Consider the following 27,995-nt stretch of genomic DNA (forward strand, 5'->3'; position numbering starts at 1 on the left):
ATTCTGTGAAATAAAAGACAGAGCACCATACAGATATCTTTATTAAAGACAAAACTGCAGTGGTGAAATAAAAAATTAATACAGTATACTGTACTTCTACTTATGCTATGAAATCAAATGACAGTAATTATAAATAAAATGTAAATTATTTGGGAGACAAGAAACAATTACAGTACTGGCATGTAACGCTGACTAGAAGACGCCTAGTAAGGGCAAAAGAGACCGGTAATTATTTTAGTGCTTAAGAGGTAATATACTGTACTGTACCTAGACACTTAAAATTCAACTGGTAGAGCATAAAATTATATTTGGCTTATAAAAAACATGAGCCATAATCTGTGACCATTTTAGTGGCTTTACCCTTAAATTTTAAGCTGGAATTAATGCGGATATTTATAATTTATCTGAGGTCCCAGCATTCCTTTAGAAAACCGGAACAAATGTTAAACTATTTTTAAATGATTGCATACAGAGGTATCAAGCCTAATTGTCAATACCAAGAGATCACACTTAAAACTGACATGAACCACATGTTACAAATTGACACAAGTATAGAGCCCTTACTAGTAAAGTTCCTTACACTTTGCTTGACATTTCTTTGAGACTGGGTTGAGAACAAAGACTAAAGGGACACAGCCAAATGAAGATAGTGTCATAGTATAGAGGAGTACTTGAAATGGCTTTGTTCTTAACCAAGTTAGTCTGTGAGTGAAGCAAGTGAAAGACACCATTAGTCACTTGTCAATTGGCAGTGTATTAGCACGTTGTGTCATGGAATGATCTTCCACTTGGCTCCTCTCAAAGTATACATTAAATCAGATACATTACATTACTAATATTCACAGCTAATTTTATTAACTGTGAAACTTAAATGCCGTTGTCTGAAACACAATGATATAAACCATGAGAAAATTGTTTTGAAATAAAAGCAAGTAGTAGCAAGTAGTTATGTCTCCATGGATTAAGAGATCTTAGAGTTTTGTTGATATCTTAGGCAAGCTGAAACTACATATATAGTATCAACGTTATCCTAGTTAAGAGCATGGCAGCATCAGTACCAGCGGTTAGAGCCTCATACTGTTAGCCTCAGATAATTAGGCCTCCTCAGCATGTTCCTCTTCATCTTCATATTCCTCTTCAGCTGTAGCATCCTGGTACTGCTGGTACTCAGAAACAAGATCATTCATGTTAGATTCAGCCTCTGTGAACTCCATCTCATCCATGCCCTCACCAGTATACCAGTGGAGGAAAGCCTTTCGCCGGAACATAGCGGTGAACTGTTCAGAGATACGACGGAAGAGTTCCTGAATGGCAGTAGAGTTGCCGATGAAGGTCGAGGCCATCTTGATTCCTCTTGGAGGGATGTCACAAACAGCAGTCTTCACATTATTGGGAATCCATTCAACAAAGTATGAGGAATTCTTATTTTGAATATTAAGCATCTGTTCGTCCACTTCCTTCATTGACATACGACCACGGAACACGGCAGCAACAGTCAGGTAACGTCCATGGCGGGGATCACAGGCAGCCATCATGTTCTTGGCATCAAACATCTGCTGGGTCAGCTCAGGTACAGTAAGAGCACGATACATCTGGGAACCACGTGAGGTGAGTGGAGCAAATCCAGGCATGAAAAAGTGGAGTCGAGGGAATGGAACCATATTCACCGCTAACTTTCGGAGATCTGCATTCAGTTGGCCAGGGAATCGTAAGCAAGTGGTCACACCAGACATAGTGAGAGATACAAGATGGTTAAGGTCACCATATGTAGGAGTGGACAGTTTCAGTGTCCTAAAGCAAATGTCATAAAGGGCTTCATTGTCAATACAGTAGGTTTCATCTGTGTTTTCTACAAGTTGATGGACTGATAAAGTGGCATTGTAAGGCTCAACCACAGTGTCTGATACCTGAAGTGAAGAAAGGGTAATATTAAAAATACAGTACTGACAGTATATGTGATTGCACACAATTTGACTGGCAAACGAGTAAAGTGAAAATTTAGTTCAAAATAGACTACAGTTTCATAATGCAAAACGCCAACAACTTACTTTTGGACTAGGCACAACAGAGAATGTGTTCATGATACGATCAGGATATTCTTCACGAATCTTTGAGATAAGAAGAGTACCCATTCCTGAGCCAGTACCACCACCAAGAGAATGTGTGAGCTGGAAGCCCTGCAGACAGTCACAGCCTTCAGACTCTTTACGGACTACATCAAGAACAGAATCTACAAGTTCAGCGCCTTCTGTGTAGTGACCCTTAGCCCAGTTGTTTCCAGCACCACTCTGACCTGCAAACACAAAATATTTATTAATTTAAATAAAAACAATTTAAGCTCTTCATAAAGATAACTTTGCTCATAAATATTAATTATTCAGTCTTTATATATAATTGCCATTATTTTGGAAATTAAAAGAAAACCGACACAAGAAATAAATGTTAATGTGGAACATTACTGTGGTAAATGTTTAGTTGATGAATGATACAGTAGAGCTAAATAGGTGTATTCAAGTCATGGAAATTTCAGACATACAAAGCATATGGGAAACTGAAATATAGAGAATGTACAGATGTACCGTACATGATTATCTTACGGCATTCTCATCACATGCTTATGCCATGTTTAGTAGGCCCATCATATTATGGCCTTTTAAATAACAAATAACCCACACACACAGGAGAGAGAGAGAAAAAAAAGCTGATGACGACGTTTTGGTCCGATTTGGATCATTTACAAGTCGGACCATAAATCGTCATGAGCTTCTCTCTACTATTCGCGGGTGATTTGTGTGTGACATTTTAAAGACGAATTAGCTTATGGCATGTTTAATAGATCCATTAGCTTATGAGAGGTTTAATATGCCCATCAGCTTTAGTGAGATGAAGTAGGTGCTTGGAAACTCAGGAGTGACTTACCAAAAACGAAGTTGTCTGGCCGGAAGAGTTGACCAAAGGGTCCAGATCGGACAGAGTCCATTGTGCCTGGTTCCAAATCGACAAGAATAGCCCGAGGAACATATCTGGTGTGATGAAGACCAATTATTAGCTTTACTTCAATACTCTAAATACCAGATGCCTTACTGCGTTAGGGAAATAATGATACAATATTAATTACTCTTTACTGTGTTAGTGAAATTATGGTACAGAAAAAGAAACCGAACTTTTATAATTCAAAAACTTGTAAAATACAAAACTTGCATATTAAATTCAATGACTGTTGACAAATATATTGGCAGATTCTTATTGTTGGTGTTTATGTAGGAACGAGGATGTAGAAACCAGGGTTTGTTGTTTGCCAGTAAGTCATTTAAAAGCCAAATTTATGTAATTTCTAATGCAAATATATACACTTTACATCCAGTATGGTAATCAAATATTTTATTTTGTAACATTTCCAAATTCGTAGGGACATCATTTATCTATCCCACGTGACTACTGTGTTTGCAATCTACAAATGATGTTGTGGAAATATATTTTTAAAGCAGGGGCCACATTAAATTCTATTGGCATGTAACCGTATTAAGACTGAAGTCACTCAAGTATTTTTTTCCTGTTTACCGTCATGTATGATGTCAGCTATGGTCTGTATACCTTGTACATGTACTTATTATTACTGTATCTTCTAACAAGATTTAGCCTTGGGGATATTTTTTCCTTATCTTAGCTGAAAAGTTTATAGAGTAGAACAAGTGAAGTGACATCAGCTGCTGACTGCTAGTGTATACCAGTAACTCAGTAGCAAACATGACAGTGTAGGTAAGCGGTAAACAGGCATTAGTGAGATAAAGAAATCATTCCCCCCATCCAGGGAGTTTTGATACTGGTACGGGGCTCTTGATCAAAAGAATTGGACTAACTCCCCATCCTTGCATCGAACCTGATTATCTCCCATTTTCCAGATGCTGTATGACCTCTGCAGATTTAGCGCTCACCTCCCCCCAAATATAATAATAATGAAGGATTAATTCAGTGAAATTATCTCCTGCATTCAAAACGCAAGTTATACTTTTGTATCAATCAAATCACATATTACTCGGGTAGATAATTTCCAGTAGATCCTTCATGTGTTAGCCCAAATCACCGACCAGTACGTTTTAAATAAGTGACTCACTGATCAGATCAGACTGGTTCCGAACCCTTGACTGGTCGAACCCTCAACTGGTCCGAACCCTTGACCGGTTTCAAACGGATTCGTTGGACAATAAAGCAGTCTGTAAATGGATGGAGTTGTAAGCGCCCTTATCAAACACAAACAATAAATATAAAATCAGGAACATACACCGGTAAGCTGTCCTAATATACAAATAAGGTTAGAAATAGAATTACAAATAGCTAGAGCTTCACTTTAAGGAGGTTATTAATAGAGTATTCAAGAGGTTACTAGTAGAATTACAGTAAATCAACCATTCAAATCATTATGAAGCACTGTGTAGTCTGCAGTCAAACAAACAAACGGGCTTCCACATGGATAAATTGTCATTTTTGTGGAAATTGGTGTCACGCCCCTTGTGCAGATATCCAAGAACTAGCTACAAGCAGTATAAAATCAGGGAAGTGTTTCTGGGTATGCCCAAATGAGATAAATCTGTGGAATAAAATCACATTGGTATTAAAAGAGGATAACATCAAAGCTGTTTTCATAGAAAACCTGGAAGCATTCTACAACAGATGGGAACATAAAAAGTCTGGGCTGGATGGTACTGCCCTTGATGCTGGCCATGTAGTCAGAAACTGTAAGGCTGGAGGTGCTGTTCTGGTAGTCAGTAAATGTGGGGCTGATAGTGCTGTCCTGGGAGACAGTAATGGTGAAGCTGGAGGTGCTGTCCTGGGAGACAGTAATGAAGAAGCTGGAGATTTTGTCCAGGTAGTCGGGAAATATACGCAGGAGGGAATGCATATAAATGACCCCATGGGAGACAGGAGCTGTAGTGGGGAAACAAGTGTAGTCAAAGATAAGATAAAACTAATATTGCAAACTAGTAATACCACAGGAAATAGCAAACAAGAGGACTCCACTAGCAATAGTGAGGATATATTACCAAAAACAACTGGTGAGAGCTCCATTGTTGGTGCTAGTGAGGATAGGAATAAGACAGGTAAACATGCACCAACAGGGAATACAGTCACAGAAACCCAAGGCAAACGGAAACCAAGCCTGTGCACATACTATGCACTTGGTATCTGCAGGCATGGGAAATCTGGAAAAACAGATGGGACGTGCAACTATGACCACCCTAGAAAATGCCGTGCCCATATGACAACAGGAAAATGCAAACTCCCTTCCTGTAAGCTTTTTCACCCTGAAATGTGTACCTCTTCAGTACAGGAAAGACTGTGCTATAACTTAAATTTCCAGGCACGCCATCTAAAGGGGACAAAAAGATACAAAACATCCAGGCCATGGGAAAACCTGGGTAGCCACAGCCACTCAAGAGGGAGAGGTTTTTTAGTGCCAGGAAGGAAAAAAAAATGGCAGGAAATGGCAGAAATCGTACACCAAATCCAGTCATTCCTGGAGTGGAACCACAGTCGATGGCCTCCACTCCAAACCAACAGATACAGATACTAATGCCGGAAAAAAATCCCCCCCCCCAGTACCAACAATACCACCAGTCCGATGACATTCTTCTTTGCAAATATACAGGGTCTAAAGCCAGCAACAAACAACAAAATACCTTTCATCCATGGACTGCTTGCAGAGGCAAATGCAATGTTCGCGGCTTTCACTGAGACCCACATAAAGGATCACTTGGACAACGAAATATGGATCCCAGGTTACAACCTATACAGATGCGACAGAGTGAACAGGCAAAAGGGGAGAGGTTGGCCTGTACATCGCAGAGTCACTTGTTTGCACAGAACTGCTTAATGCCTCAAATGATGTAGTGGAAGTTTTAGCAGTAAAGATCGAGAACCAAAACCTAGTCATTGTGGTAGTCTACAAGCCTCCGGATGCAACATCCCAGCAATTCCAGGAACAGCTGTTAAAAATTGACCACTGTCTGGAAAATCTGCCAGCTCCTGCCCCCAACATCTTGCTCCTGGGGGATTTCAACTTAAGGCACCTAAAATGGAGGAATATAGCAAATAATGTTGTTGCAGTAATAACACCAGGAGGCAGCTCTGATGAGAACTCACACACACACGAGCTTCTAAATCTCTGCACAAAATTCAATTTAAGCCAGCAAATAATAGAGCCTACTAGACTGGAGAATACACTAGACATCATCTTCACTAACAATGATGATCTGATACGAAATGTCACCATATCAAAAACAATATACTCAGATCACAACATAATTGAGGTTCAGACATGTATGCGTGGAGCCCCAGACCGACATAATGAGATTAGTCACGAGGGAGCATTCACCAAATTCAACTTCAATAACAAAAACATAAAGTGGGACCAAGTAAACCAAGTCCTAACCGATATAAGCTGGGAAGATATACTAAGCAACACAGACCCCAACTTATGCCTAGAACAGATTAACTCGGTGGCACTCGATGTATGCACAAGGCTTATTCCTCTAAGAAAAAGGAGGAGTAGATGTAAAATAGAAAGAGATAGGCGCTCCCTTTACAGGCGACGGAAAAGAATAACAGAGCGGCTAAAAGAGGTCAATATATCTGAAATGCGTAGGGAGTCACTGGTCAGAGAAATAGCAAGCATCGAACTTAAGCTAAAGGAATCTTATAGGAGTCAGGAATCGCGGGAAGAACTAAAAGCCATAAATGAAATCGAAAGAAACCCAAAGTATTTCTTCTCCTATACCAAATCAAAGTCGAGAACAACGTCCAGTATTGGGCCCCTACTTAAACAAGATGGGTCCTACACAGATGACAGCAAGGAAATGAGTGAGCTACTCAAGTCCCAATATGACTCAGTTTTTTAGCAAGCCGCTAACCAGACTGAGAGTCGAAGATCAAAATGAATTTTTTATGAGAGCCACAGAATTTGGTTAACACAAGCCTATCTGATGTTATCCTGACGCCAAATGACTTCGAACAGGCGATAAATGACATGCCCATGCACTCTGCCCCAGGGCCAGACTCATGGAACTCCGTGTTCATCAAGAACTGCAAGAAGCCCCTATCGCGAGCTTTTACCATCCTATGGAGGGAGCATGGACACGGGGGTCGTCCCAGTTACTAAAAACAACAGACATAGCCCCACTCCACAAAGGGGGCAGTAAAGCAATAGCAAAGAACTACAGACCGATAGCACTAACATCCCATATCATAAAAATCTTTGAAAGGGTCCTAAGAAGCAAGATCACCACCCATCTAGAAACCCATCAATTACACAACCCAGGGCAACATGGGTTTAGAACAGGTCGCTCCTGTCTGTCTCAACTATTGGATCACTACGACAAGGTCCTAGATGCACTAGAAGACAAAAAGAATGCAGATGTAATATATACAGACTTTGCAAAAGCCTTCGACAAGTGTGACCATGGCGTAATAGCGCACAAAATGCGTGCTAAAGGAATAACAGGAAAAGTTGACCGATGGATCTATAATTTCCTCACTAACAGAACACAGAGAGTAGTAGTCAACAGAGTAAAGTCCGAGGCAGCTACGGTGAAAAGCTCTGTTCCACAAGGCACAGTACTCGCTCCCATCTTGTTCCTCATCCTCATATCTGACATAGACAAGGATGTCAGCCACAGCACCGTGTCTTCCTTTGCAGATGACACCCGAATCTGCATGACAGTGTCTTCCATTGCAGACACTGCAAGGCTCCAGGCGGACATCAACCAAATCTTTCAGTGGGCTGCAGAAAACAATATGAAGTTCAACGATGAGAAATTTCAATTACTCAGATATGGTAAACACGAGGAAATTAAATCTTCATCAGAGTACAAAATAAATTCTGGCCACAAAATAGAGCGAAACACCAACGTCAAAGACCTGGGAGTGATCATGTTGGAGGATCTCACCTTCAAGGACCATAACATTGTATCAATCGCATCTGCTAGAAAAATGACAGGGTGGATAATGAGAACCTTCAAAATTAGGGATGCCAAGCCCATGATGACACTCTTCAGGTCACTTGTTCTATCTAGGCTGGAATATTGCTGCACACTAACAGCACATTTCAAGGCAGGTGAAATTGCTGACCTAGAAAATGTACAGAGAACCTTTATGGCACGCATAACGGAGATAAAACACCTAAATTACTGGAAGCGCTTGAGGTTCCCGAACCTGTATTCCCTGGAACGCAGGGGGGAGAGATACACGATTATATACACCTGGAAAATCCTAGAGGGACTAGTACCGAACTTGCACACGAAAATCACTCACTACGAAAGCAAAAGACTTGGCAGACGATGCAACATCCCCCCAATGAAAAGCAGGGGTGTCACTAGCACGTTAAGAGACCATACAATAAGTGTCAGGGGCCCGAGACTGTTCAACTGCCTCCCAGCATACATAAGGGGGATCACCAACAGACCCCTGGCAGTCTTCAAGCTGGCACTGGACAAGCACTTAAAGTCGGTTCCTGACCAGCCGGGCTGTGGCTCGTACGTTGGTTTGCGTGCAGCCAGCAGTAACAGCCTGGTTGATCAGGCTCTGATCCACCAGGAGGCCTGGTCACGGACCGGGCCGCGGGGGCGTTGACCCCCGGAACTCTCTCCAGGTCTCCAGGTAAACTGTCCTATTTACGATGTACATCCCCTCAAGGACGGTTCCTTGATGCTGTTGAGGGGCTCTTGATCTAAGGAATTGGATCTGTGCTCCAGTTCCCTGAACTGACTCTGGATACCTTCCATCCCTTCCCCACAGGTGTTGTATAATCCCTACGGGTTTAGCGCTCCTGTGGTGGTTGTAGTAGTAGTATTAGTAGCAATGGCAGTAGTAGTAATGGTAGTAGAGTGGGTCTAGCGCTTAGTTATGATAATAATAATAACCCTTGGATTAAACATAATTACAGTACTGCATATCCCAGGTACTGCATGACCCTTACGAGGTTTGCGCTTGTCCTTGATATTTTAAAATGTTGCATAATGTACTTATAAATCTCTCATTTCCATATAAATCTTGAGAGAGACATAGTCATGCCTAATGTACCACAAGATTCTTCAAGGTGGGTGTCATTATGCTGATAAAAGGGCTTTCAATCTGAGGAATTGGAGCTACCCTACCCATGGATCAAATCTGATTGCCTGTCTTCAGTATAAGTGTCCTGAATGTGGTCATTCATGTACATATATTTTCCTCTGATTATCTCCCAGTTCCCAGCTCTATAACCCCTGTGGGTTTAGTGTTTCCCTATAATAATAATAATAATAATAATAATAATAATAATAATAATAATTTCTTTCTACAAGTACATGTACAAGGTATACAGGCCTAGCTGACATCAATGACATATTACTACAGAGAGAGCCGCTTAAGCAGAGCATTTCCTGCAAATTAGGTCAGTTTTGTCTCAGGATGCGACCCACATCAGTCGACTAACACCCAGGTATCCATTTTATTGATGGGGAACATGGACAACCGGTGTAAGGAAACGCCTAATGTTTCTACCCTCACCGGGAATCGAACCCGGACACTCGCTGTATGAAGCGAGAGCTTTAGCCACCAGGCCGCGGGGCCTATGCAATACTTCGACTCGCATATTTTAGCAGCTATTGAAAAATTAGTTATTAATTTGCAAGGGCCTCGGTGATGTTCCTTGGGTTTGTCCATCACTGCTGCAAAGTTGTGATGGTGCCTTTTTATAATTTAGAAAAGGATATTTCTAACTGCAAAGAATGTTCAGAAATTGATACTGGGAAGTAAGACAACCAGCGGCGTAAAATGATTTTGTCTTGGTAAAACCACCCTGGTAGACCTGTAGTACCAAACTTGCACACGAAAATCACTCCCTAAGATTTCGTTCGGATTTTTAACCCCGGAGGGTTAACCACCCAGGATAACCCAAGAAAGTCAATGCGTCATCGAGGACTGTAACTTATTTCCATTGGGGTCCTCAAACTTGTCCCCCAGGATGCGACCCACACCAGTCGACTAACACCCAGGTACCTATTTGCTGCTAAGTGAACAGGACAGGTGTAAGGAAATTTTTCCTTACACCTATCGGAATGTTTCCACCCGCCGGGAATCGAACCCGGGCCCTCCGTCTGTGAAGCGGGAGCTTTAGCCACCACTCCCTACGAAAGCAAAGACTCGGCAGACGATGCAACATCCCCCCAATGAAAAGCAGGGGTGCCACTAGCACGTTAAGAGAACACAATAAGTGTCAGGGGCCCAAGACTGTTCAACTGCCTCCCAGCATACATAAGGGGGATTACCAATAGGCCCCTGGCTGTCTTCAAGCAGGCACTAGACAAGCACCTAAAGTCGGTACCTGACCAGCCGGGCTGTGGTTCATACGTTGGATTGCGTGCAGCCAGCAGTAACAGCCTGGTTGATCAGGCCCTGATCCACCATGAGGCCTGGTCACAGACCGGGTCGCGGGGGCACTGACCCCCGGAACTCTCCAGGTAAACTCCAGGCCAGCTTAGTCAAGTCACAGATCCTCTACACACCTGGCTAGACAGCCACCTCAGAGGAGACAAAGTTTGTCACTATGACAAAAGGTTTAGGCTTTAACATCTACATATTGCTCAAGTACGATAAAGTATAAATAACAAAAAAAAAAGGCACAATACCGTGACTGGAACGATACACAAATAACCCGCACATAGAAGAAAGGAGCTCCTCTCTTTTATATGCGGGTTATTTGTGTAACGATAAAGTATCTGAACATAGATAATTTACCAATTTGTTTCTTGGCAAAACAGAAATGTTAGATACTGTAAACATATCTGGCGGTGCTGCACTCGGGCTATTCTCCCAGAATTTTGTAATTACTAAGAAGCACACAGCGTAATACTTACTTGCCACCAGTGGCTTCATTATAGTAGACATTGATGCGTTCCAGTTGTAGGTCATGGTCTCCTCGGTATGTGCCGGTCGGGTCGATGCCATGCTCATCGCTAATGATTTCCCAAAACTGTAAAGAAAACATTTAGTTTAGAATTTAATAGTACAATAGATTATATATGTGATCACCAGCGTGTGTATATACATGTGTATTGGCATGTGTCAAAGAATAAACAAGTTTATTTAGGTAAAGGTCCACAAATACAGTTACGCAAATTATCATAGCAACGTATGTGTAAATTACCTAGGATAACCCAGAAAAGGCAAAGTAACTTATTTCATATCATATTTAAACCTTAAAAGTTAAAATAGCTACTCTCCCCTTGTTTAGATCAAACTTAATTACCCACAACCCTTTCCATACTGAAGGTGCTGCATGACCCTTGCAAGTTTAGCAGCGCCACTTGACTGTAATAATGACAAAAGTGATGGAATTTAGATACACTATAAGCATTTAACACGTACGTGTAGCTGTAGGTAGGTTATCAGTCTTAGGATGCTTGAAATCAATATAGCGATCAGCAGTGTGACTGGAATTTGCAAAGTCTCAGAACAAATCCCAATGTTTTGCATAGTACAGTGAATTACAGTGAGTTTACTTTATGCGAATTATCTGTTATTATGTATGATGGTTGGTAGTACCAGCAATTGTGGTGGACAGAAGCTTTGCCTTGCTGTGATTGTAACAATAGACAACTATATAACCAATGGACTTTGTCCGATGTTTCCAAATCAACTGCCCCAGCAAATTAATTTATTTAGATACAGGTACAAATAATTATAATTATCATACATAATAATTATAATTATTTGTACCTGTATCTAAATAAATTTACTACCTATCACATAAAGCAGGGGAGACATGTACTGTATATCCAAGTCACACATACTGTACTACTTACATGTGTAAATAATGCCATGGTAAATAACAAACATTTTAAAAATTGTTTAGCCTGACTGTCATCTGTGGGTCTTGGCTGGTTGATCTCACTGCAACATACCAGCAGACTTCGGCAAGCATTACGGGACTAAATTTACCTTTGCAAATTGTATCTATTCGGTAGTGTTTGGGTCCGGGAAGCATAACGGGAAAGTAGATTTCGGTTGAAATGCCTCAGAAATTCTTCACGTTCATGCAAAATAGAACAAAATCAAAGATACCAGTTTTTATAAAGAATATCATTAATAATTTCGATAATTTTTACATATGCAGGAACTGGCTAGTCTTATTTTAATCCAAGTTCATCCATCAGTATTTCAATAAAATATATTTTATTTCTCACAGAGAGGCTAGAAGCAGGGCTGTTTATTTTTCCCTTTGTTTCCCAGTGAACGCCAAGGATGATATACTATGTCAGTAAATACTGGACCTGCTTGCATGGGCCAGTAGGCCTGCTACAGTGTTCTTTCTTTCTTATGCTCTTATGAATGCTATCTGTATCCTCTACCAGTGCTTATACTGGCGTGCGAGATTGCGGCCATTTAGGTTTGATCCTACACTGTACGAAGAAAGGTTAAGGGAAATCGGCCTGACGACACTGGAGGACAGGAGAGCTAGGGGAGACATGATAACGACATACAAAATACTGCGTGGAATAGATAAGGTGGACAGAGACAGGACGTTCCAGAGAGGGGACACAGAAACAAGGGGTCACAATTGGAAGCTGAAGACTCGGATGAGTCAAAGGGATGTTAGGAAGTAGTATTTCTTCAGAGTTGTCAGGAAGTGGAATAGCCTAGCAAGTGATGTAGTGGAGGCAGGAACTATACATTGCTTTAAGACGAGGTATGATAAAGCTCATGGAACAGGGAGAGAGAGGACCTAGTAGTGATCAGTGAAGAGGCGGGGCCAGGAGCGAAGTCTCGACCCCTGCAACCACAATTAGGTGAGTACAGCTGGCAAGACCTATGATGATCCTCCACTGTACCGTACATAAAGCTGACAAGTTTTGCTAGCTACTTTCTCCTGTGTTGGCCGTTGTTTATTTAATACAAATTACTGGTAATTGTATGTCTAATCCCCCCCCCCTCCACACAAAGATTCAGTGCCAAACGCCTAGGTTTTCATTGCTGCACCAATGGAGGTGAGTGTATGCCCCTATAAATACAAATTCATTAACCTTAACCTCAGTTTGGAGAATTTTCCTAACAGGTATTTGAATGCTGGATGATGCAGATAAATGGTATAAATACCGACGATGGAAAAGTAGACACAAATGCAGTGTAATGCGATTCTTTATTGACTAGGTATGTGCTATGAAACATAGTCAACGATAATCCTAGGATCGCTTATATTGCATTTGAGTCTGTTTTCATGCTTGATGATCCTTGTTCATTGCCTTAATTGATTGTTCGGCGAGTCCAAGCCTAATGAGCAATTGTGGCAACAAAATTCTGTCAATTGAAACCAATAGAGCATTAGCTACTTTGAATGTACCTGGAATGAGTCGGGTGGTGGACGCACGTTATGGCTCCCCATGGTCGAATTAGTTAAATTTTATACTGTGATTAAATTTTATACTGCGATTTCGAAGGATGAGAACTAATGTTTAGCACGACCAAAACAATCCATTCTGAAATCTTGCATATTTTGGTCTCAAAATATTGACAGACGTGATACACGTCTGTCTGAGGTAAGTAAATTTATTTAAGTTCAGGTACATGTATATACAGTTACACAAATTATCATACACAGTAACATACGTGTAAACTACCTAAGATAACCCAAAAGAAAAGGTCAAAGTCACTCATTTCCATTTTGGTCCTTGGTATATATTGTATATTCTAAGGCATTGTCTTTTAACTATTTATGTGAACTCTATTGTTCTCCTTTCCCCATCTCCCAGCTTTATAAGTTTGTTGTTGCTCTGGTTTATTTCATTTCCACGGGACTCCGTTTCCAACAACCTACTTCACCACCCCAATGGAAATAAGTCACTTGGACTTTTTTGGGTTATCCAAGGTTCTCTAAACATATGCTGCTATGTATAATAATGTATGTAATTGTATTTGTATATACCTGAATAAACTTACTTGCCTAATCAAGGCTTCATTCATCTCGCTTAGTCTTGCATCAGATTCAACTTCTTTTCTTTCACAGACGACCTCGATAAACAAAAAATATTGCCTGACAACGGAACTATTCCTCGGTATATTTTGAAAGGTTACTTTTCAGCTAATGCAGAGAAAGAAAAGAACTATTATGCACGTATAATTAATGAGATTCTTGCTGATAAAAGAAATTATTTATTCTTATAATTTGTTCTACCACATATTTAAGATTTTTATTTAGTTAATGCATCATTTTATGCCGTTCAGCCGAAGCCGTTTTGGTCATCGTATATCCCCATACGAGCCATGTACTGAAGTTTTGGAGGTCCTGTGGCTTGGCTGGCAACGCTCTCGTCTCACACACAGAGAAGCTTAGGACGACGTTGCGGTCCGTCTTGGACCATTCATAAGTTACACTGAAAGAGAGTGAGTGAGCCAGTATGACCAAGACTAAGCATGGTGTTATCACCAGTAAGACCAAGCATGGTGTTATCACCAGTAAGACTAAGCATGGTGTTATCACCAGTAAGACCATGCATGGTGTTATCACCAGTAAGACCAAGCATGGTGTTATCACCAGTAAGACTAAGCATGGTGTTATCACCAGTAAGACTAAGCATGGTGTTATCACCAGTAAGACTAAGCATGGTGTTATCACCAGTAAGACCAAGCATGGTGTTATCACCAGTAAGACTTAGCATGGTGTTATCACCAGTAAGACTAAGCATGGTGTTATCACCAGTAAGACCATGCATGGTGTTATCACCAGTAAGACCAAGCATGGTGTTATCACCAGTAAGACTAAGCATGGTGTTATCACCAGTAAGACCAAGCATGGTGTTATCACCAGTAAGACCAAGCATGGTGTTATCACCAGTAAGACCAAGCATGGTGTTATCACCAGTAAGACCAAGCATGGTGTTATCACCAGTAAGACCAAACACGGGGTTTTCGGAGCATAATAACAATAAGAATCACCCTAGGAGAGAGTATTTGTGAAAATGTCATTAGGATGACATGGGGGCACAAGACATCTTACCTAACCTAATCTCCCTACATTAGGTTAGGTAAGATTTATCAGGAAATAAGACAAGTGTTTCCTGATGCGGGTCTTAGTCATATGACGACCCGCAGTTGGAGCTTTTGGTCATCTGACCGAGGCCTTCGATTGGCTTACCCCTCCACCCCTTTAAAAATTATGGTTATGATAACCATTTTATCTTAGACTTTCTCTGCCTATTCTCGTTAGGGTCTTAAGGGCCACCAACAGCTTGCGCCGTATTGAGCCCTGCTTCCTGATATACGGGGAAGAACCATTACCATGAAGGAAAAGTGAACGTGTGCCCGAAATGCCTCGGCATGAGAGTGACTTTATTTGCACCAATCAAATTATGAAATGTAAACCACACATTGTAACCCTTACAAGGAAAAACTTTTTTGTTTGTTCCTTTTGCAAACATTATTATTATTATTATTTAATCAAGGAGGAAGCGCTAAACCCGAAGGATTATACAGCGCCTGGGGGGGGGATGTGGAAGGCATTCAGGCTGAATTCGGGGAACTGGAGCACAGATCCAATTCCCTCAAGGAAGGTTCCTCAAGGAACCTTCCTTGAGGGGCTTTTGCAAACAGAAACAGGAACAAAAGGTTCCATAATTTCCCCGCTTACCTCCACCTCCTATTATTATTATTATAATAAAAAAGAAGCGCTAATCCACCTATTGTTATGGTTGGTTTAAGGGTCACATCTGCTTAATGAGCCGGTGTGTTCAGATACCCTGATATCGATTGAACCCCCGATGCCATGCCAATGAGGCACAAGCTGTTACTTTCTTTAAGTGCTCACATTGGTTTATAATTAAGGCACCATGCTACATTATATTGAAAACATCACCCGTATCTGCCCCCCAACCCCCATGCCTGCCTGACCATGACACCACCTTGGACCTATCATGTGATCTCGTGTGCTTTATACGACCGTTTCTTATATACGTACTTGATCAAGTCCAACTACTGTAGCAAAAATAAAGATGCCTGTGCATTATAGTGTCTATTTATCCTCAGTTCCAGTAACTATTTACCCAGCTATTCAAGTCTTCTTTCACCCCTCAGGGGAGGTTCCTTTGTGTTGTTCAAGGGGTTAATAAACCAAGGAATTGGGCTTATTTTCCCCTTCCTTGGATCGAAGCTAACTACCTCCATTCCCGGGGTGCTGTATGAACCCTACAGATTTAATGTTTCCTCATCTATTAATAACTACAACCTTCTTTCATCTTATTAACTACGTAATCATATTATCTTGATATCTTCTTCAAATAAGAAATTTAGACATTAACTAGCGTAACCAAGTCAATTATATACACCAAAACTAGCACTGATCTCCTCTAACTGAGCTCTCCTAGCCTGAGGTTTCATTCCTAACGTTTTCTATTTTTAAAATATTCCCATATCCCAGCTTGCTTCTTTAATTTCCCAACTAGCTATTATGTGGCACCGTATCAAAAGCCTTCTTACAGTCCAATTATGCGGCTTTTTCCTCATGATAGAAGGATGGTGGATAACTTGTCTTCTGTCAACCTTGCTAAGCAGTCTCCTATTTACGAAATTCAGTTGAAGCTCTCTGTAATATTGCTTGCAGACTATCATTGGACAGCTCAGTCACCATCATATTCATAATTGAAGGAATTCGCTCTTGCCAAGTTTTCAGGTCTAACTTGCCGTAGACGGCTGGCGTGTGAAGAAACTCACTAAACATTGATACTTCTTCATAATTTTACCATACTAGTGCATAGCTTTTTGGTCCTCATAGGACGTGCCTTAATGCCAGTGAGGGAATTGCTCCGAGGAACTTGACTTATCCTACTTTTCCTTGGATCGAACCTGATTGCCTCTAATTCATCAGGAATTACATGACTTCTACAGGTTCAGTGCTCACCCATGATCAAAATGGAAAAAAAAAAAATAAAGGATGGGCATGGAGAAACTACCTCGCTTAGAACAGATATATCTCCGGTACATAAACTATTAAACTGACATAATAGCATTTGTGTCAAGCCAAGTTCAGCTGCTACATGATATAATAAGACCTGATAACATGTCACATGATGGGTGCATAACATATGAAGGAAAGGAGACCCCTACCTTCCGTAAGATAAAGGAAGAGGGGATGAGGAAGGGGATCATGGGAAAGGTAAGAGAGTTGGGGAAGTAAGAAGAGCAACTAAGGGAAAGGAAACGAAGTAGATTGGGTAAGGGAGAAACAAACTAGGGGAGAGAGAGAGAGAGAGAGAGAGAGAGAGAGAGAGAGAGAGAGAGAGAGAGAGAGAGAGAGAGAGAGAGAGAGAGAGAGAGAGAGAGAGAGAGAGAAATAAAGATAGCAGCAAGGATCAATATGGTTTCCTGGCCATCAGTAGCTTCCTGCCTTCTCTGCAACCCATCTCTCCACCTCACCTCACCTCCTCCCTTCTCGCATGATTTAATAACTTTGCAACATAATATTTTACTTGCGATAAAGATAAAAGTAAAGTGCTCGACTTAAAGATGGGGGAGGATGCAGCAGCAGCAGGCACGGACTGAGACGTCTGCTGAATGGATCAATAGGTACCGTCGCCCAGCTGAGCTGCCACGCCCACGACGCCCACGTGACTCATCCTGGCCAAGGTGTGTTCAACACACCCTTAGCCAAGGTGTGTCTGACACACACTGGCCAAGGTGGCGTGTTTGACACACCCTTAGCTAAGGTGGCGTGTTTGACACACTCTGACCAAGGTGGTGTGTCTGACACACTGAACAAGGTGGTGTGTCTAACACACTCTGAGCAAGGTGGTGTCTGACACACTCTGACCAAGGTGGTGTGCCTGACACACTGAAGAAGATGGTGTGTCTGACACTCTGAGCAAAGTGGTGTCTGACACTGAGCAAGGTGGTGTGTCTGACACACTGAGCAAGGTGGTGTCTGACACACTCTGGCCAAGGTGATGTCTGACACACACTGACCAAGGTGGTGTGTCTGACACTCTGACCAAGGTGGTGTGTCTGACACTGACCAAGGTGGCGTGTCTGACACTCTGACCAAGGTGGTGTGTCTGACACTGACCAAGGTGGTGTGTCTGACACTCTGACCAAGGTGGTGTGTCTGACACTGACCAAGGTGGCGTGTCTGACACTGACCAAGGTGGCGTGTCTGACACTCTGACCAAGGTGGTGTGTCTGACACTCTGACCAAGGTGGTGTGTCTGACACTCTGACCAAGGTGGTGTGTCTGACACTCTGACCAAGGTGGTGTGTCTGACACTCTGACCAAGGTGGTGTGTCTGACACTCTGACCAAGGTGGTGTGTCTGACACTCTGACCAAGGTGGTGTGTCTGACACTCTGACCAAGGTGGTGTGTCTGACACTCTGACCAAGGTGGTGTGTCTGACACTGGTGTGTCTGACACACTGACCAAGGTGGTGTGTCTGACACTCTGACCAAGGTGACACAAGGTGGTGTGTCTGACACTCTGACCAAGGTGACCAAGGTGGTGTGTCTGACACTCTGGCCAAGGTGGTGTGTCTGACACTGACCAAGGTGGTGTGTCTGACACACTGACCAAGGTGGTGTGTCTGACACTCTGACCAAGGTGGTGTGTCTGACACTGACCAAGGTGGTGTGTCTGACACACTGACCAAGGTGGTGTGTCTGACACTCTGACCAAGGTGGTGTGTCTGACACTCTGGCCAAGGTGGTGTGTCTGACACTGACCAAGGTGGTGTGTCTGACACACTGACCAAGGTGGTGTGTCTGACACACTGACCAAGGTGGTGTGTCTGACACTCTGACCAAGGTGGTGTGTCTGACACTGACCAAGGTGGTGTGTCTGACACACTGACCAAGGTGGTGTGTCTGACACTGACCAAGGTGGTGTGTCTGACACTGACCAAGGTGGTGTGTCTGACACACTGACCAAGGTGGTGTGTCTGACACACTGACCAAGGTGGTGTGTTCGACTCCTCGGGAAAGATGGATTACCAACAGAATAACTGGTTAGAGGATGGAACTTGCATATTATTATTATTATAATCAAAAAGAAGCGCTAAACCTAGGAGGTCCGAGGTTACACAATTCCTAGCGCGGGGTGATTCCCAAAGATTTTTTTTATGAAAAATTTACAAATTTCAGGGGAGACGGTCTCCCGACACTGATGGTAGTAAAGTAATGGTCTCCTGATGCTGGTGATAGTACAGTAATTTTCTCTCGGCACTCCAGACCTGACGTGACCAAGGTCCCAGAACCACGACTTAGACGACACGTTACAGTAAACAAGACAAAAATATATACTGAGATAATAATTAGTGAATGGACCACGGGAAAGGAAGGAAAGGAGATATGCTAGCTACATGGATGATGACGCAAGCCGACAGGTAGTGAGGAGGACACTACTTTTACAGTGAAACCTTCATTGGGACGTTTCGCCCAAGACGAAAGTCCAGTCATTGTCGAAATGTCGGCATAAAGGTTTCACTGCATAGTGACTTTCTCACCAAGACATGCTCAAAGCTTTACAAGGTTAGAACAGTAAGCAATTCTTGCTCTTTTTTATATACAACTTATGCGACCAAAAAAAAAAATCGACTTGCTTAGGCCATTTATTTAATGTCTTAAAAAAAAAAAAAAAGCCATATCCCACCAAGGCAGGGTGACTTAAAAAGAAAAACTAAAGTTTCTCTTTTTAAATTTAGTAATGTATACAGGAGAAGGGGTTACTAGCCCCTTGCTCTCGGCATTTTAGTCGCCTCTTACGTCACGCACGGCTTACGAAGAAAGAATTCTGTTCCACTTCCCCATATATTCCCATAATCCTTATCTCCGCTCAGTCCTACCACACCAAGTCCTGCCTTCCCTGCCAGGCTTGGAAGCCCTGTGACCCTGATAAAACCAGACAATTGGAAATCAATCTTGGAGTAGCTGTGATTAAAACTGAATGTAATTATTATTTAGTAATTGTAACTGAATTTTTATATAAAGAACTAACTAATTATAACTGAATATTATCAAGATTATAGCTGCTTAAGTTAGATCATAAAATTGGGGCACTATGATGGGCTATATGCATAATGAAAGTACATGTCAAATGGTATGTAACTGTACATTCTGATGTGATTCTCGTTTGGGTCACAATCAGTACTGGTATTACTGAAAGTCACGTTTGTGTGGTGGCTTGAGTGTCTGTCTGGACACCTCCCTCAGTTGGAGTCCACCTGTATTGATAATGGACGCATTGTTTCGTGATGGAAACCTAAGTTACATTTGTTTTGTGTCGAAAGTTTTATTTTTACGAATGTAATGAATAACATTTTGAAAGTGATGTGAGACATCAGGGGCGAAGTTTATTTTTGAAAACAGGAAGCCACTGGCTGAATTCTCGACTGGATGAGCGTTCATGGGTTAAATGAACGATGCTGACTCAACCTCTTTGGTAGAATTATAACACGAATGAAGAGAAACCATTTCCTCTCATATTTCATAATTTTGGTAATAGGGATTTTCCATTAGGGAGTTTTACAACTTAGTTGGCCCTTAAGTTATTTTTGTAATATTTAATGGTTTCATGAGAGCAAAGAACATGGGACGAGAATGAGGCAAAGAAAATAATGGAAATTAGGCTATAATATCGCCAGTTATCATTTCCTCTTTATTTTTAAATTATGGTCTACGCCACTGTTATATGCTGAACACAGCCTGAATATTAATTACGTACGGGTGATAGGGACGATGTTTAATACAATAACATAGTACGGCTAACTAAGATCTGTCAGGAAACAGGATAAGTGTTTCCTGACGCGGATGTTAGTCATATAATGACCCGCAGCTGGAGCTTTAGGTCATCTGATCGAGGCCTTCCACTGGCACACCCCTCCACCCTCTTAATAAATATGGTTATGAGTATAACCATTAGATCTTAATAGTATACTACACCAATGTCACACAATACTCGGTGTTAGTTCAGTCAACTGATTTAGCTAACAAATTTAATGCATGTTATGGATGGTTCTTACTCACACTGACATGATATTCTTGTGCATTGTTCTAGTGCTTAAATTTAAATACAAAATATGAAGTAAAATGTTTTCTTATTTCGAACATTGAACAATAATTTCAGAGGAAAATCTGAATTGCAGAAATTTTAAAATAAAATATTTAATCTATAAAATATTAGGTAATCATAATTTATTTTTTTCTGATAAGTTAACTATAAATGAAAATCAAGAGAAATTTAAATTGTAACTGACTCTGAATTATGTAAATACTCCAAGCCTAGTGGAAATATATACATTGGTAACAGAGATTTCTTTCAGTACAACATGTATCCGAAGTACATTTTATAAAGCTCAGCCCACGGGCGAAACGTTGATTTAAAAGGATTCTCTGCTACCACTGTCTTTATTACCACCCCCATGTATCCTTCCCATTAGTAATAATGGGTACCTGGGTGTCAGTCGACTGGTGTGGGTCGCATCCTGGGACAAAACTGACCAATTTGCCCAAAATGCTCTGTATAACAAAGGGCTTTCTGGAGTTTACCTGTTGAGAGTTCCGGGGGTCAACGCCCCCGCGGCCCGGTCTGTGACCAGGCCTGGTGGATCAGAGCCTGATCAACCAGGCTGTTACTGCTGGCTGCACGCAATCCAGCGTACGACCCACAGCCCGGCTGGTCAAGTACCGACTTTAGGTGTTTCTCCAGTGCCTGCTTGAAGACAGCCAGGGGTCTATTGGTAATCCCTTATGTATGCTGGGAGGCAGTTGAACAGTCTCGGGCCCCTGACACTTATTGTATAGTCTCTTAACGTGCTAGTGACACCCCTGCCTTTCATTGGGGGGATGTTGCATCGTCTGCCGAGTCTTTTGTTTTCGTTGTGAGTGATTTTCGTATGCAAGTTCGGTACTAGTCCCTCTAGGATTTTCCAGGTGTATATAATCATGTATCTCTCCCGCCTGCGTTCCAGGGAGTACAGGTTTAGGAACCTCAAGCCCTCCCAGTAATTGGTGTTTTATCTCCGTTATGCGCGCCGTGAAGGTTCTCTGTACATTTTCTAGGTCAGCAATTTCACCTGCCCTGAAAGGTGCTGTTAGTGTGCAGCAATATTCCAGCCTAGATAGAACAAGTGACCTGAAGAGTGTCATCATGGGCTTGGCCTCCCTAGTTTTGTAGTAATATGTCACTGATGTCAGCTAGGCCTGTATACCTTGTACATGTACTTGTAGAAATAACGATATTATTATTAGTAGTTGGAAAGCCTTTACTAAGCACAGCATACCTATGGGCATTAAAAAGGGGATAAGAAAAGCTAAAAGGGACTATGAAATTAAAGTTGCTAGGAATTCTAAAACTAACCCAAAAAGTTTTTTCCAGGTCTATAGAACAAAAGTTAGAGATAAGATAGGTCCCCTTAAAAATAACTATGGGCACCTTACTGACAAAGAGAATGAAATGTGCTCGATTTTAAATAATTATTTTCTCTCAGTTTTTACACAGGAAGACACTAACAATATTCCAGTAATTAATTTTTATAGTGGGCTAGAAGAAGATAAATTATGTAACATCACAGTCACTAGTGAAATGGTTGTGAAGCAGATAGACAGACTGAAGCAAAATAAGTCGCCGGGTCCTGATGAGGTTTTTTCAAGGGTTCTTAAGGAATGCAAAATGGAACTCTGTGAACCATTAACTAATATTTTTAATTTATCTCTTCAAACAGGTGTAGTGTCTGATATGTGGAAGATGGCTAATGTAATTCCTATTTTTAAAACAGGGGACAAGTCGTTACCGTCAAATTACCGCCCAATAAGCCTGACCTCAATTGTAGGCAAATTACTAGTCAATTATAGCTGAGATTATAAGAAGCCATCTCGATAAGCAAAGCTTGATTAATGATACTCAGCATGGATTCACAAGAGGCCGGTCTTGTCTAACAAATTTATTAACTTTCTTCAGTAAAGCTTTTGAGGCTGTTGACCACGATAAAGAATTTGATATTATTTACTTAGATTTTAGTAAGGCTTTTGATAGAGTTCCGCACCATAGACTGTTAAAGAAAGTGGCAGCTCATGGCATTGGGGGAAAAGTGCTCTCGTGGATGAGTCGTGACTCACTGACAGGAAGCAGAGAGTGTCCATAAATGGGGTTAAATCCGAGTGGGGATCTGTAACAAGTGGCGTTCCACAGGGATCAGTCTTGGGCCCGTTGTTGTTTATAATATATATCAATGATCTTGATGAGGGAATTACTAGTGATATGAGCAAATTCGCCGATGACACAAAGATAGGTAGGATAATTGATTCAAACGTAGATGTTATGGAACTTCAGGAGGATTTAAACAAACTCTATTCTTGGTCAGAAAAGTGGCAGATGCAGTTCAATGTAGATAAATGCAAGGTTCTGAAGCTTGGGAGTGCCCATAACCCTTGTACTTATAAGTTAAATGATGTAGAACTTAGCCATACAGATTGCGAAAAGGACTTGGGGGTTATGGTGAGCAGCAACCTTAAACCAAGACAGCAATGCCTAAGCGTACGTAATAAGGCAAATAGATTACTGGGATTTATATCAAGAAGTGTAAGCAACAGAAGTCCAGAGGTCATACTGCAGCTTTATACATCATTAGTAAGGCCTCACCTAGATTATGCAGCTCAGTTCTGGTCTCCATATTACAGAATGGACATAAATTCGTTAGAAAACATTCAGCGTAGGATGACTAAATTAATACATAGCATTAGAAATCTTCCTTATGAAGAAAGATTGAAGATTCTTAAGTTACATTCACTTGTTAGACGTAGAATGAGGGGAGACCTGATCGAAGTGTATAAGTGGAAGATAGGTATTAATAAAGGGGATATTAATAAGGTCTTGAGGATGTCTCTCCAAGAGAGAACCCGCAGTAATGGATTTAAATTAGATAAGTTTAGATTTAGAAAGGACATAGGAAAGTATTGGTTTGGAAATAGGGTAGTTGATGAGTGGAACAGTCTACCTAGTTGGGTTAGTGAGGCTGGGACTTTGGGTAGTTTCAAATTTAGGTTGGATAAGTACATGAGTGGGAGGAGTTGGATTTGAGTGGGACTTTCACATCAGAGCTTATTTCTTGGGTGGCATTGAAAATTGGGTTGGGCAAATGTTTTGTTAGTGGGATGAATTGTAAAGGACCTGCCTAGTATGGGCCAACAGGCCTCCTGCAGTGTTCCTCCTTTCTTATGTTCTTATGTTCCATTTTCTTCCAGACTTGCCCGATTTTTGTGCATAATACAGGGTTTGGTTGGCTGTTTGGTGACTTTTAAAGATCATAAACCATGCAAGTTATTTAAGCTATCACGAGCCTTTTCCATCCTATGGAGAGGGAGCATGGACACGGGGGTCGTCCCACAGCTACTAAAAACAACAGACATAGCCCCACTCCACAAAGGGGGCAGTAAAGCAACAGCAAAGAATTTACAGACCGATAGCACTAACATCCCATATCATAAAAAAAATCTTTGAAAGGGTCCTAAGAAGCAAGATCACCACCCATCTAGAAACCCATCAGTTACACAACCCAGGGCAACATGGGTTTAGAACAGGTCGCTCCTGTCTGTCTCAACTATTGGATCACTACGACAAGGTCCTAAATGCACTAGAAGACAAAAAGAATGCAGATGTAATGTATACAGACTTTGCAAAAGCCTTCGACAAGTGTGACCATGGCGTAATAGCGCACAAAATGCGTGCTAAAGGAATAACAGGAAAAGTCGGTCGATGGATCTATAATTTCCTCACTAACAGAACACAGAGAGCAGTCGTCAACAGAGTAAAGTCCGAGGCAGCTACGGTGAAAAGCTCTGTTCCACAAGGCACAGTACTCGCTCCCATCTTGTTCCTCATCCTCATATCCGACATAGACAAGGATGTCAGCCACAGCACCGTGTCTTCCTTTGCAGATGACACCCGAATCTGCATGACAGTGTCTTCCATTGCAGACACTGCAAGGCTCCAGGCGGACATCAACCAAATCTTTCAGTGGGCTGCAGAAAACAATATGAAGTTCAACGATGAGAAATTTCAATTACTCAGATATGGTAAACATGAGGAAATTAAATCTTCATCAGAGTACAAAACAAATTCTGGCCACAAAATAGAGCGAAACACCAACGTCAAAGACCTGGGAGTGATCATGTCAGAGGATCTCACCTTCAAGGACCATAACATTGTATCAATCGCATCTGCTAGAAAAATGACAGGATGGATAATGAGAACCTTCAAAACTAGGGAGGCCAAGCCCATGATGACACTCTTCAGGTCACTTGTTCTATCTAGGCTGGAATATTGCTGCACACTAACAGCACCTTTCAAGGCAGGTGAAATTGCCGACCTAGAAAATGTACAGAGAACTTTCACGGCGCGCATAACGGAGATAAAACACCTCAATTACTGGGAGTGCTTGAGGTTCCTAAACCTGTATTCCCTGGAATGCAGGAGGGAGAGATACATGATTATATACACCTGGAAAATCCTAGAGGGACTAGTACCGAACTTGCACACGAAAATCACTCACTACGAAAGCAAAAGACTTGGCAGACGATGCACCATCCCCCCAATGAAAAGCAGGGGTGTCACTAGCACGTTAAGAGATCATACAATAAGTGTCAGGGGCCCGAGACTGTTCAACTGCCTCCCAGCACACATAAGGGGGATTACCAACAGACCCCTGGCAGTCTTGAAGCTGGCACTGGACAAGCACCTAAAGTCAGTTCCTGATCAGCCGGGCTGTGGCTCGTACGTTGGTTTGCGTGCAGCCAGCAGCAACAGCCTGGTTGATCAGGCTCTGATCCACCAGGCCTGGTCACAGACCGGGCCGCGGGGGCGTTGACCCCCGGAACTCTCTCCAGGTAAACTCCAGGTACACCCCCTTCCCCTCTTCGAGGAGGGAGTGTAGCCGGTAAGGGGCTCATGATCAGGGAAATTGGATCTATTTTTTCCTTCCTTGGATCGAACTTTTCCTTCCATTCCTTACGATCTGTATGATTTCCACGAATTTAGTGTTCCCCCCGATTATAAATATAATATATATCACCTATATAGTGCCATTCAAAAATAATCACTAATGTAAAATAAACACTGTGTATAAACTGAAATCCGGAACGAAGATAAATTATTTACATTTTGTCTTAGACCTGGGGAGGATTCGAACCTATATACCTCACCCTACAAGAGTAGGGAGTAAAGTACACCCTTGACTCCCTCAGCCACACCCAACAAAAGTATGTGGTTAGCCATAACTAAAAGAAAAAAAAAACACCACGGGCGGGGTTAGAATCCGCGATCAGTCTCAAGCTAACTGTTGAATCCCGAACCCGGGAGACTAGGCATATGTATGAATGGAAACCAGCTATTTCATCTCTTCTTGCATGCATTTTATCTCAGACCCTGCTCGAAGATAAACGTAAATAATTTACGCTTGTCGGTATGTTCCACTCAAAAGACAAAATATTCCACATCAAATTTCAGAATCTGGGGTTTCAGTAGGGGCGTCCCAACCATCTCAAACTTCCCTCATAAAGCGAGAATTTCCATTTTATCACTAGGGGAAGTGAAGTATATGAAACGAATTGATGTATATCTTCTAAAATAATAATAATATATGGGAATTTCCGGTTTTTAGGGAAGGGGTGAAAATTTCGTGTTGTTGGGTCACCTCTAGATGAAGTCCAGTCACTAAACGTTAGTTTTTTTTTTTTACCCAAAAAACGGAATTCAACGAATGGGTTAGACGAGAAAATAACAAATAAATTTTCTAACCCCTTATACTATAGTTTTGGAATGTTAGCACAGCTACAGACTGCAATAATGCGATGAATTTTGAGAGACTCGTCTAACTCTAGGCAGTGATGGAATATAATTCTGTGTGTTTCAGTTATTAGTGAATCTGAAATAACTAATACAATGCAAGAGATTAGACAGACATACGAGTGAAAAAAAATAGGATTTGATTTGGATTTCCACACGAAGGGACAGTAGGGTTATTACGGCTAGATTCTTGGGAAGCCTTTAAGACTAGGTTAGAAGATTATTTCAACTAGAGAGTGACTGGATTTGAGATTTTTCTGGTATAGGCCAGCAGGCCTGCTTCACTGCTCCTGCGCTCTTACATTCTTATATTCATCAAATCACAGAATGGGTAGGGATCGAACCCACAGCAGGCGAGTTCTAAAATATACAGACCATGGGTTGCATCTCCAACCGGACTGTGATGTCCATAATAGTGTTATTACAATTTCGTGAATCAGTCTCAGCAGTAGGCCTGCTGCAGTAGTGCTCCATTTTTATGTTCTTAAGTCAAAACAGCTGTACCATCAGGATCCTCAATAATGAGAATAACACACCCACCAACTGTGACTCAGTTTTGACATCTCATCTCTCCCCATTTGAACAAGTCATTCATTACAAGATTACGAATTTCTCGTATCGTTCTTATATTCACAAGAAGGTGGTATGCTCTAATGGATTATACATCAGTCATGTATTTCGGAGAAAAGGGTCACGACAGTATATAACGTAATGATCGACGTATGGACGCCTGTGATACCAGGGTTCCTACATGCGTTAAATTGATTAATTTACCTTCTTTTTTTAACTACGAAGCAGAGATTCTAAATCATATTACTGATAAAATTACCGAGTACATATGATATAACCGCAAATGAAATATTAATTCAGAGTATATACTAGGGTACATACTGGGAACAAGTGGGAGTGAGGCTGAGTCAGGCTGGGAGGGAGATTAACACTTAATTCACTTCAATAAAAACCTTCCACCAACGTTGCCACAGCCTAAGACATAAAAGCGACACAACACTTACTTTGGCCCCAATCTGGTTGCCGCACTGCCCGGCTTGAATGTGCACAATTTCTCTCATGGTGGAAAAATACTAGACTATCACTGTAAGGTTCTCGGGTTAGAATGAGTGTTGGCGACGCTGGTGACGGGTTATAACCGAC

General features: G+C 41.6%; 1 protein-coding gene across 1 annotated transcript; it reads right to left on the reverse strand.

The window, feature by feature from the left end:
• Window positions 1-23: 23 nt before the first annotated feature.
• On the reverse strand, window positions 24-27,995 carry LOC128692967 (tubulin beta-4B chain). Its single transcript, XM_053782363.1, has 5 exons — window positions 27,857-27,995; window positions 10,890-11,005; window positions 2,920-3,023; window positions 2,049-2,293; window positions 24-1,907 (listed from the first exon to the last, which is right to left on the reverse strand). The coding sequence occupies exons 1-5, from the start codon at window positions 27,911-27,913 to the stop codon at window positions 1,095-1,097; spliced, it is 1,335 nt and encodes a 444-aa protein (XP_053638338.1). The 5' UTR covers window positions 27,914-27,995; the 3' UTR covers window positions 24-1,094.

Source organism: Cherax quadricarinatus, chromosome 38 (assembly GCF_038502225.1).
Source record: "Cherax quadricarinatus isolate ZL_2023a chromosome 38, ASM3850222v1, whole genome shotgun sequence".
Taxonomy (NCBI): Eukaryota; Metazoa; Arthropoda; class Malacostraca; order Decapoda; family Parastacidae; genus Cherax; species Cherax quadricarinatus.

Excerpts from the sequence above, each read along its gene's own strand:
- LOC128692967 (XM_053782363.1), bottom strand. The coding sequence starts at position 27,913 with ATGAGAGAAATTGTGCACATTCAAGCCGGGCAGTGCGGCAACCAGATT. Across the intron at positions 3,024-10,889 it reads AATGAAGCCACTGGTGGCAA|ATATGTTCCTCGGGCTATTC; the intron begins GTAAGTATTACG and ends TCATCACACCAG. Across the intron at positions 2,294-2,919 it reads GCCAGACAACTTCGTTTTTG|GTCAGAGTGGTGCTGGAAAC; the intron begins GTAAGTCACTCC and ends TTGTGTTTGCAG.